The sequence below is a fragment of the Apis mellifera genome, linkage group LG2, assembly GCF_003254395.2.
Source record: "Apis mellifera strain DH4 linkage group LG2, Amel_HAv3.1, whole genome shotgun sequence".
In the NCBI taxonomy this organism is placed as follows: Eukaryota; Metazoa; Arthropoda; class Insecta; order Hymenoptera; family Apidae; genus Apis; species Apis mellifera.
In genome coordinates, this window is record NC_037639.1 from 1,801,359 (window position 1) to 1,815,001 (window position 13,643).

The window sequence follows — 13,643 nt, forward strand, 5'->3', positions numbered from 1 at the left end:
TATATAGTTATATTATATTAAATAACATATTTATAAAAAAAATAATATATAATATAAATAAGTATAAATCATGAGATTATTATCATTATAAAGAATCTGCAAAGAAATGTAAGAAAAGTATGTAAGAGAAACTTACAGGAAATTCACTTTCACAATTATTTGACACTAATCGTTAAATAGAAGGTCATTATTTCTCATAGTAACAAATAATAATAATAGTAACAAATATAACAATGCAATTTTTCAATATTCAGAATTCCTCTTATATATTTCGATTAAATAATTATAATTAATTTATTTAACATTAAAATATATATATAGAACAATTTAATAAATTAATTTTCATTTAAAGCGAATATTTGTATATATTAATATAATTACTAATGTTTCATTCATTCAATAAATTTCCAATTCGAATAAAAAAAATAGTTTTTTTTTTGTTATGAATAAAATAATTATTTCTTTTAATCAAAAAATATTTTATATATTTGATTAATATCTTTTGACATAAATATAGTTACATATATTAAAAGATTAAAAGAAGAATAAAGAAATTTAAAAAATTTCGAATTTTCAAAATAATTTTAATGAAATTATGTTATATAAAATATTCTTTTTAATTTCTTTTCAATATATTTTATATATATTAAAAAGGGATATAATATTCATTTAAATATATCTATTAATACAATAATTATACGTTTTTTTAAGTGATAATAAAAATAAAAAATAAAATAGGATTAGAACGAACAAATTTTAGATAGTATGTATTTATATTTATAAATAATGTAATTATTATACAAGAATTATTATATAATATTAATTAATTGATTAATTAATATTATATAATATAATTATTATACAATATTATATAAATTAAAAAAATTCAAATTAATATTATTATATTATTAATAACATTTTTTTTAAAAATAATTGTAATGACTACTAGTTATTTCATGTTCAAATTAGTTAATTTCTTTTCAATTTGTTATTATGTTATAATTAAAAATGAAAAAGAAATTACTTTTCTGTTTCAAATTAAATTAAGCGTAAATTAACACAAAGTAATTAATATTATATCTTAAATACAGAATATATGAAACGATTTTTATATAAAAATTAATAATATTTAAAAGATGAATATTTTAATATAAGTGAAATATACATATATTACATTTGCATTATATTGAAAAGCTTAATGCTTGATAATTCAATATTAAAAATATTAAATTATTGAAAAATTAAATTAATACAGTAATCATGAAAAGAATTTTGATCTTAAAAAATTAGATAGATAATAAAATTTGGAATAATGTTTATTATTCTATATCTATATTTAAAATATATCAAAATAAAATATAATGTATGCTATATTGCAATTTGATTGAATGAATTTTATAAATTAAATATAAATACAAAAAATAACACATAGAATTATAAAAATAGAATTGTAATATTATAATTAATTTAATATTTTTGCTTATTGATGAAAGATTTTATGAAAGACGTCGAAAGTGAATCTCGTGGGAAAAGTTTCTCAAGAGCACGTAACTTTCTCTGCATTAGACTGCTTTCCCAACTCCTTTCCGCCTTCGAACTATACATATGTACATTCTCAGTCAAGCAAAACAACATAAAAATCACTTGCGAATTTGTCTTCCGCAATTCTATTAAATCGCATTAAAAATAGATCAACTAATTTTATTTATTATATTTATATGTTATTAATTTATAAGTTATTATATTATAAATGATAATAAAACGATTAAATTTATATTTATTTACATTAATCTTGTATCTAAAGATTATAGAAATTGGTGAAGAAACTTTCATTTTAAATAATTATCAATTTTACATAGAAATAATAAAAGAAACATTAAGTTTAACTTAATTTTATAAAATGGAATGATATATTTTTCTATAAGTTATTTTACGATTGATTATTTGAACATTTTCTTCTCTGATTATAAATATATTATTACGCATATTGTAGAATATAAATAAACATTCAATTCAAACATTGAATTAATCTATGAATGTTATTATTAATTATACAATTGATTAAAATGCAAATTTATATTATTCAATTATGAAGTTATTATATTATTAGTTATTATATTATGAAGTTGAGAGAAGTAAAAAAGATTTTCATTCATGATAAATGAATTATGAGAGATCATTAAATTATGAGAGAAACATAACATTTATTATAAAATTTTTTTAGAAAATCAGAAATGTGAATGATAAAACAATTCAAGACAATTAATTTATTATTATAAAATAATAATTTATATAAAATAATTTATTATTTTAAATAAAAACAAAAAATTTATTATTTAAAAAATAGCGAAAAATTATTTATATATAAATTATGTATAAATTATTTATATATATTATTTATATATATAATATTCTATCCATAAAATAATAAAAATGAAATTGATATGTATCATTAATAAAATATTTGTAAAATACATTGCTTTAAGAATATCCTTTTCAAATTTTACTTTTTATTAAAAATCGAGAAAATGGTTTTATTGAAAATGGTTTTCAAAACTATTTACAATTTTACGAATGAAATTTATAAAAATTACAAAATGACGAAAATGATTTTAACTAAAATTGAAGTTAAATTTATAATTATATATATATTTTATATTATAAAAATGTTTTTATAATATTTTAGTTAGCATTTAAAATTTTTATAATATTAATCTGCAATATGTATTCTTGATTAATAAATAATAATTTATAAGTTTGAAAAAAAACAATAGATAAAAACTTTGCTTTGTAAATATCTGATGCGGATTTAATGTGGAATAAAATAATTGCTGCATATTATTAATAAAACATTAATTAGACATAGGTATAAATGGATAATAGAAATTTTGTCAAAATTGTTAATATTTTATTGAATTCATCAGCACAATCAATAATACTTGTAAAATAAATATTATGCTTATACGAAATATTACAAAATTTCTAAGAGAAATTTAAAAGTTATATATATATAATTATCAAGAATTTAATCAAGTAGATAATGGTTTATATTTTTAGCTTCTTATTTATTAGAAAATTAAATAAGTATACGAGATAGATTCCACATAATTAAAGAAAATATGAAAGAATATATAAAAGAGTTTGTTTGTAATATATATTAATATTTAAAATCATATTATAATATCAAATATATTAATTAATGTTTATTTTTGTATTCGTAATTTTTGTATATTAATCAATTTTTTTAATAATTCTTTTCAATCAAAAATGAAAGTTATTTTTCTATAATATAAAAATGAGTGTAATTAATACTTGATATATTTGAATGATATATTTTTTAATATATTATCAATATTATATTTACAATATTCTGTTGTTCAATATATCATAAAAAATATCAGTTTTCGTATATTCTATATATTTTTATATTTTTATTGATTATGAATTTATTAATTATTATATTTTTATAACTTATAATAAAACTTTATTCATAGTTTTACATTCCTTTTATGCAGAACTTTCCAAATTTTTATGAATCAAGATCACTTTCTAAAACAATTATTTTTCACGCTTACTTGTTTGTAATATATATTTCAAAAGAAAAAAAAGATTTGAATAAATTCAAAAGCGATATTTTTTATTTAAATCTCATATTTATTGAATATATTTAATTAATAATATAATATAACAATAGTATATACATTTATTTATCAGATCATAATATAATAATATATATTAATATAATAATATATATGTGACATATGGATTTTTTTTTTGTTTATTGTCTTTTTTGATGCTCTTAATATTTAATCTGATTTACTTGTATAGGATATATATTTTAAGAATCTCTATTCTTATGTATCATAAAGAAGTTATTATTATTATACATAATTATTATTATAGATTATTATAGATATTATTTATAGATAATAATATCTATAAATAATAATAAACAAATTTCTATATAAAATATTTTGTTTTGGAAAATATAAAATACAATAATTATGTTGGCAAAAATATAGATATTATTTGTAACGATTAATAAAATTAATAAAATTTTATATAAAAAACAATTTTTTTTGTTGATTTGAATATAGATTTCAATACAAATATATAATTTAAATAAGGCAAATTTTTTATGTAAATGAAACATAAATTACAATTAAATGTATGTAATATTAAATACATATATAAAGAATTTATGTATGCATATAGATATTCATGGAATATATATTATAAATATATATATTTATTATATATATTTATAAAAATGAGACTTATTTAATAAGTAATAAATAGTTTTAATTTATGTTTAAGTAAACTTCGACAGAAATAAAGTGAGATAATTTATGAGATATTTTATATTTTAATTTCTGTTTTTATTTTTAAAATCTTTCAATGTTCCATAAATATATAAAATATTAAAGAAGAGAACGCACGAATTTAAAAAACTTATATATAATATTCAAGAGGAGAAAAAAATATCCAATCAATGTAAATCCTGTAATCAATTCTTTCGAAGTACAATCGATTTTTGATCATTGACAAACATTCGAAAAAATTAATTATAGAATCTATTTCTTGTTTCTCTTAATGAATACTGAAAGTTCTTAAAATGGACCATTTTTTTTAACACTCTGTATTAATACAATTAATTTATATGTATATATTTATTTATTGCATAAATATGATGATATATGTTTTATAATAATAATTGAATATATTTTTTAATGTATTTAAATGTTGTTATCATAAATTCCTTTCACTTTCGATATTTATTTATAGTTTCTTCCGTTCACGGACTTTCTAAATATTCTGAAATAAATATAGTTTCATATTGATCATATTATATATAATACATAGTTTAAAAAAAAAATAATTTCAAATATTGAAAATTTATAGAGGAGCAAAAAATGTTCAATCAACATATTTTACAATTAATTTTTATCATTGACGAATATTTGATATCATGAGTGAATTTCTTTTTTAAATCTAAACATTTAATTCAGAAAAATTTTTAATTAATTAAAATTATTAATTTAAGATCAACAATAATTAAATTAAATTATGTATTAAAATATTTTTATGTTGTATATATTTTTATGTAATATATGTATAAATGTATTATAAATGTATGTATTATAAATTTTGATCTTAATAATTTTTTACTCTGTTTGGATCTATCATTTTTCGAAATTTATATTGATTGAATATTTTTTGTTTTTGATTTTATAAGCCTTTAAAGTGAATTTCATTTTTAATATCTCATGTATATTATTAGTAAGTAATATGGGACAGAAACCTTTTTTTTATTTCATTTAAAATAGAATATTATAAAATATCAAATATGCTTATTTAAATATTTTATAAACAAAATTATATATAAGAAAGTTAAAAAATAAAAAATAAGAAAACAGCAACAAAATCAAAATAATATGATTTTAAATTAAATTAATTAAATTTTTGCGAAAATTTTTTTTTAAAAATAATTATATATATATTGCATTGTTTTGTAACAAAATATTTCAGTACGTTCTGTTTTATTAAAAATCGTAATTTAATTTTTAATAGGTCTTTTAGCGGTTTCCGCGAGTGAGGAGACGATTTCAAATGCAGCTGAAAAAACAAAAACTTCCCCAGATGATACAGACGATATTGTCATGTTGGAAATCGATGTCAAGGAACCTGTAAAGAGATCACCAATTTCAACCTCTGCCGAATATCGTCCTCCATCCAATCAATACATTCTTCAATCAACTGATGGTACTCAAGAGGTAGTAATTGGTTATTTCATAATTTATGATTCTATATTGCTAGTAATGTTTTTATAAGATATTGCTTAATTGAAATGAGGTCGATGTTTGATTTTTTTTTAATTTTATATCTAAATGCATTAAAAAAAAATATTTTTGTTCAATAATTTTTAACAATATTTTTATTCATTTTAATAAGTAATAAGTAATGCATCTTTTATTATTCAGTTTCATTCAATTTTGAATAAAAGCTAATTTTCTTATAATAGTATAATTACTATTATTATAATTATAATTATGCAATTCTAAATTTTTAAAAAATAATCATAGAAATTTATATATACAAATAAATGTTTTTAAATGTCAATAAAATTATTAATGATAAAATATAATAAATTTAAGTCCATTCAAGAATTTTACCAATGCTAATAATTATATTAAATAATATCAATATGTTTATTTTTGTTGCCCTAAAAGAAGAAATTTATTGAAAATATCATATTATTGCTCTCGGTCAACCATGACCATTGGCCGCCAATCACCAACTAATGTAGCGAATGGCTACATAAATAGTAGATATGAACAGAACATTTTTCTTTTCTGTTAGAACGGAGAGTTCGCCTTCACGAACTAGATATTATGTTGTAACCAACAATTGCAATCGATCTAATTCCATTAATGTCGTCACTAACAATTGTCATTTTTATCATCTGTCATCTGCGAAAGCTGAAATAAGAATATAGAATTATCCAATTCTTAAAAGAATTATGATAATTTTATATTTATTATATTTATTTGGAAACATATGTTTAATTATATGTTTAATTCAATCTAAATTTTAAATTCATATAAGTCTTTTTTCTAATCCAATTTCAAATTTAATAGATTTTAATTATTTCTTTTTTAAATCAATTTCAAATTTAATTTCAAAATAATAATATGGATATTTGATTTGTTAAATATAATTAAATATAATAATTGGCAAATAATAAAATAAATTAATAAATGAAATAAATTATTCGTATTTATTATCATAATTATTATTAAATATATAATTGACAAATTAAATAAATTATATATAGTTATTATAATAATTATATGTTGAGATTAATAATATGATTATTATTAAAAAATATTTATATTACTTATTATATTTATTATTTTTATTTTTCTTATTTTTTCTTATTATTTTTCTGGTTATTTTATGTTTTTGATAATATCAAATCGTAATAGAGTGATTTAACTTTTGAAATAAATATATGAAATGATACATTAAATAAATATTAAAATATGAAAATATGAAAATATAAAAAAAAATTAAATTCAAAATGAAAAAATTTAAATATTATTCATAATTCAAAGAGGAAAAAGTAAATAGGAATGAATCATTCATGTTAATGTTTTAGTTCTGAAAGTAATAATTTTAAATATCTTCAACACCTACACTCGTTCATGACCGTTTTGACGTATTAAACACGATCATGCTCTCTTGCATAACTTTTACCTTCTAATCGGTTGCCAGTAAAACCGGTAATACCACGCCCAATGATTGAAAGTATATCCGTCTATAAGTCTTGCAGCTGGTAGACACATTCTCTATGCAATGCATGCTCTTGTTTCCCGTTACCATCATAAATTACTTGGAAAGTAATCTTTACCTTATTTATAGGTTATCAAAGGATTCATTCATAGAAAAATTTTTAACTTGTTAAAATTTTATTTAAAAGTATTGAAAATTATGTGCAAATAAATAAAAATCATATATATAATATAAAAAGTATTGATTAATTAACTGTTTGAAATTTAAAATTTAAACAAAAAAGTATTTAAAAAATGTTTTTATGTAAAATATTTCAAGTTAATTATTTTTCATTTAATTTTAAAAAATTTTAGAAATATTTATTTTTGTTAAAAAATAAAATATTAAATATAAATATGCAAAAAGATCATTAAAATATTACTTGTGAGAGGATTGATACATAAAAGACATGAGAGATAATAAAATAGTTTTGTTTGAATACTTACTAATATTTCAAAATCTATAATATTAATATTATAATATAAATATATAAAAATATAAATATATAAATATATATATATATATATAAATATAAATATAAATATAATTAAATAAAAATATAATTTAATTAATTATTAATAAATAAACAAAAACAAATTAAAAATTCATATTTTATTCATTTTAATAAAATAAAATTTTCAATGAAAATATTTAAATTAATGTTTCAAAATTAAATATTACATGCTTTAATCAAATTAATAATAAGTATATTGTTCTTTTGTAATTTAATTTGACTAAGTTTAAGATAATTTGATATACTTCAAATTTATTTATTAATAACTTTTACATTTATGTTTATAGATATTTTTAAGATATTTATGAAAATATTTTTATTTTTCCTGTCATTTTTTATCAAAATTTTTTTGTTATATTAAATTAAAATTAGACTGTGAAAGTTACTAATACCGAATATTATTTTAAAAAATTTCATAATAATTGTATACTATATATTAAGAATCGTTTGTTTTCTTAAAAAATGAAATTATTTTCAAGTTTCATTTTGCAGCCTCAAATCGCAAAATAGAATAAATTTTTTTTCAACATCTTATTAGATTGATATAATATGATTATTTTTATTATTTTTTGTCATATTTTATTTTTATAAAATTATAAATTATAATTAATATAATAAATATAATAATTAAATAAATGATATTTATATATTATATTTGATATTTTTGATTATTTATTTATTTATTTTTGAATATGATATCTACTTTATTAAAAATGTATATATATAATATTTTTATATAAAATGAAATATATTTAGAAAAACATATATAGAAAGTATTTTGTTTTTATTAATTAAATTTTAATCTTTTTTTTAATTTTAATAATAAAAAATTGTAAGTTTAAATATTGAATTATTAATTAAGTTCTGCAGATTGCTTATAAATGATAATAAGTTTGAATAGATATATATTTTTTTTTATATTTCAAAAGAGACATTCAGACATTTTTGTATAACAAAATATATTGAAAAAAATTATTAATAAATATATCGGTATTAATAAATATTATTAATAAATAGATTTAAAAGATATTGTAATAAAGATAATGATAAAATTAAGATGATTGAAATATCTTAATTTTATAATGCTATATGATGTTAAAATTATCGACTTTCGATTATTGAGCAATTACTTTGCTTTTCATTGTAAATGGAATCTTTTCATTGGAATAATTGCAATAAATAATTCAAATTAATTAAAAAAAAAATAAAAAAAAAAATTGTAACATTATTTTAATAAATTTTGTAAAGTAAAGAATCCGTAGAATTTAATTAACAATTTAATAATTTAATCGATTTATTGATTTTTCTATTATAATAATTACATGAAAAAAATATATGAATTTTTAGTTACCACCGGAGTATTTATCTGTAATACCACAATATGCACAAGAAGTACCGCAATCACCTGCCTCTTCAGGAAGAGTACAACCAGAATACTCAAAGGAACAACAATCATTACAACAAGCTTATTACAACTACCGAAAACCAACAGTAGTACCACCTCGACCTCGTGCTCAACTTCATCCTCAAGCTTTAGCTCAAGCTGAAATAGCTGCAGAAATTCAAGCTCATGCCGAAGCTCAATCTCGCTCAGAAGCTATTCGTACCGCACGTTTAGATTTGAAACCTTCTGCATATCAAACATCATATTCTCAACCAAAATTAGGAACATTCGAGCAAGAATTATTACAATTAGTCTCAGCTAATCAAGCCCAAGAATTTAAATTGCTACCAACACAACCTAAAGGAAGCACATCAGCATATTCACAGCAATTAGTAAGTTATCCAATTCAATATGCAAAATCAACAGTGCAAGCACCTCATTTACCTGAACAATATCACATTGAAACTTCTCCACCACGATATCAACAACAACAACAACAACAACAACCTGTTTATCAATCAATTGAGGAACCTGCTCAATATCAAGCAATTCAACCAACCAAAGCTCCACAATACGATTACGCAGTTGATGACGACGCGTATCAGAAAGCCCTTGAACAGGCTCAAGCTCAAGCTCAAGCTCAAGCAGAAGCGCAAGCATTAGCTTTTCAAAAAATTGCGCAAGCTGCATATAAAAAACATCATCAAGATGCCTTAGCCCATATGAGGATCACGAACGAACATTATAGACAACAATCTGCTTTAGAACAGATTCAACAAGGCTCTAAAGTAAGTGATGCTGGACGTGCTCATTTACAAGAACAACTTCATCCAAAAGGAGCAGAAGCTACTTATAAAGCAAAGCTGAAAGCTCAAATAGCTGCAGAAGCAGCTGAGGCAAGAAAATTACAACAAGCGCAAGAATTTAAGGCACATGCTGATGCTATTCGTAAATTGGAAGCTCAACAACAAGCTCATTTGAAAATACAAGAAGAGGTTCATAACTACGCTCTGAATTTTGAAAAAAATCAAGCTCGTGCTCAAGCTTTAGCGCAAGCTCAAGCCGAAGCTCTTTATAAATCCCAACTTCAAGCTCGTAATCAAGCTAAGAACGAAATTTTAGCGATATCTAAAGGTCAAGTGCAAGCAAAGAAAGTTGATCCAGATTCATCTGTGTATCATTATACGCTTTCAACTAGTACAGCTCTTCCTTTATTGAACAATTATTTTACCAATGATCAGTTACAAAAATATCAAGCTTCTGGTTCTTCTTATGTTCCTAGATCAGTTTCAAAACTCGATAATACAAATCCTGTTGTTGAAACAGTACCAGCTCGAGTGCAACCCGTTATTACGCAACCACGCCAAACTCATAAATTAAAGATACCTTCGTCTTCTCAGTCAGTTTATGTGTCTGAATCAGGTTTATTAAAAAAGTCACCCATCAAATCAATAACTATTGAAGAAGTTACTATCCAACCAGATCAAATCGGTAATCGTCCTACGCCTAAAGGACGTATTCTGACGGAAGAAGATTTATCAGCATTAATTAATGCAGGATATACTGTTACTCCTGTACCGCAAACTGATAAATCCGCTCAACAAATATATACAACTGATAATACATCTGTAGGTTATTATATGAAAAAAGAAAAGGCTCCTCTTACAAGGTCTGAGTACGTTACTTATGAAGAAGTGATTCAACGTCCACGTAAACTTATCAGAAAAAATAGGCCGATTTTAAAGCATAGTGAAAGTGAAGGAAGTGATGCAAGTGCAAAAATTACTTATTTGGTACCTCTTGAACCAGCTTTTGGTACAAGACAACCTTTGCTAAAACATGAAGAATGATTTGATTTAAATTTGGCTTTTTCTTATTCTCGTTGCGTTACAAGTTTAGAATATACATATCTAGTTAAAAATCTTTACAGACTATGTTTCATTTTTCATATTATAGTAAAAATCATAAATTTCAATCATAATTGCTTTCTAAATTTTTCTGCTGCAGGTTCCATGAAAATTGCATCCAACTTATTCCATCCTATTCACATCAAACCTATTTGTTCACATATTTGTTTTATATTAATGTCGTTACGAGACATCTTTTGTTTATTAAAATATATTTTTTTCAATATATATATTTATAATTAATATAACAATTTTAATAAATCAAAACAATAAATAAGATTAACTTATATTTTTGTATGAGAAATTAAAAAAGTCGTTAGTTAAAGATTAATCCTTTGACAATGTAATAAAATTATAAAAATTATAAAATGTTCAAAATAAGTAACTTATAAAATAATTATTTTTTTATTATTAAGAGTTTTGAATTTTTTATAAAAAAAATATACTTTCAACTTTTTGTAGACAACAATTTTTACTCTAATTTACTATAAATATATTTTCAAAACATAAAATTTGTAAAATTATTTTCTATATCTTCTATATACATTTAATACTATAAAAGATTACTATGGAATAATATTGTTATTGTTTTATTATAATATAAATATAATTGAATTTTAATCAAAAAATAAAATTGATCACACTTTTTTTCATGATGTATAATTTCTACAATATTATTACTATTATTATTATTAATGATGACTTTTAATTTATAGATGCAATATGATGCAATATATGCAATATAAATGCAATATTTCTTTCCATTTTCAAAGGCTTTTTTCAGTTTAATATTGTTTTGAATATGATCAAATATATTGAATGACTAATATAAGAATTTGATTCAATATCTATTAAAAATTTTTAAATTCTTTTATTTTAAAATAAAATTTATATATAATTATGATAATGATGAAATTGAATCGAAGTTCTTAAAAAATGGATGTATTATGTAATCGTTAATGGTTTAATTTCATAGCGTAAATGAGTAACAATACAGTACTCTTGTACGCAATATCATTTGCGGGTGATGTCATGTGCGATGGTGCTGAGTTGAATCATTTTAATTTATACTATTTGTATATATTAGATTTTTACTGAATAAAACAATTCAAAAATTTTGCTCTATCATTTACAATATATTTTTTATCCTACATTTATTTTATTTTCTATTATTTTTATTTTATTTTTATTTTTTATTATTTTCTATTTATTTTCTATTATTATATATTAAATGTTTCTACTTTTTTATAATAATAATTAAATATTAAATTTAGGAATAAAATTAATTATTCATTTTAAATATTATTATTATATTGATATATATTATAATAATATTAATATGATAAAATATTTGCATTAAAATTATGCTTCAGAGTTATTAATATGAATTTAAAAAAATATGATACATAATATAAATTTAAAAAATGTTTTATATAAATATTCTTCTTGTTAAATATTATAAATACTAAAAATAGAAAGTATATTTTTTAATTTTCATCAATTTATTATTATTTAATTCTTTTTTCTTATTTTTTTTCTTTATAATAACTTATTATTTAGTTTCATTTAATAAGAAATAAGAAAAAAATCATATTTAAATAAACATCATATTTTATATAGAAACAAATGAAAAATAGGAAAAAGATTAATTAAGAATTTATAATTATTTGATTACTGAAGTACTGAAAAACTGAAGTTATATTTTTTTACAAGTTTTTTGCCACAATGTACTCTTTATCTTCTTACACAAAGTATACTTTGCTTTTATTTAATGCATGAAGATTTTAATCTTGCAATTCATTTATTAAAAATAATAATTACTTTTCTTTTAGATTAAAATTTTTATAAAAAATAAAAAATAACATTGAATAATAATTAATTACATTATTTTTTATATTATATCTAATTATCTAATTTATTTATATTTTTCGATATTTTAATAATAGGCTTTGTTTGTATAGAAATGTTTGTAAAAATGATTTATAATAATCTAAATTATGTTAATATTCTGTAGTACAATATTGCAATAATATTTGTAAAAAAATTTGTAAAAAAAAACATTTATTAATATTATATTAAATTATTATATATATAGACAATGAAATTCAAATTTTTTATATATGTTTATTTTTAAAAATTTTTATATCATTATCATTTTAATATATTAAAACATAATATTATATTAAATTTACAAATTATTTATAATATAATTAAATTATTATGTATTTGAATAAATGAAATTGATTCGAATAATTTTTTAAATAAATAAATGAATATTTGTATATAAATAAATTAATAATTAATAATTGATTACACGAATTATTTCTATAATATTGTTATTATATATGCAAATATAATATGTAATTAACATATTTTATATGTAATTAACATATAATTTTCTATTCTCGCAGATAGAAAGAATTGGAATATTAGTAGGAATAACCTGGATAAATTTGATCGCAAAAATTTTACTATTTATGTTATTATTAGATTCAGTATTTACAAT

At 19.2% G+C, this 13,643-nt stretch overlaps 1 protein-coding gene across 1 annotated transcript in view; it reads left to right on the forward strand.

The window, feature by feature from the left end:
- LOC100578586 (mediator of RNA polymerase II transcription subunit 15) overlaps positions 1-11,211 on the forward strand; it is a 24,026-nt gene extending 12,815 nt beyond the window's left edge. The window contains exons 3-4 of the mRNA XM_003251791.3: positions 5,572-5,774; positions 9,194-11,211. Coding sequence (XP_003251839.1) covers positions 5,572-5,774; positions 9,194-11,080 — 2,090 coding nt within the window. The 3' untranslated portion in view covers positions 11,081-11,211. The remainder of the gene's footprint in view (positions 1-5,571; positions 5,775-9,193) is intronic.
- Positions 11,212-13,643: the final 2,432 nt, after the last annotated feature.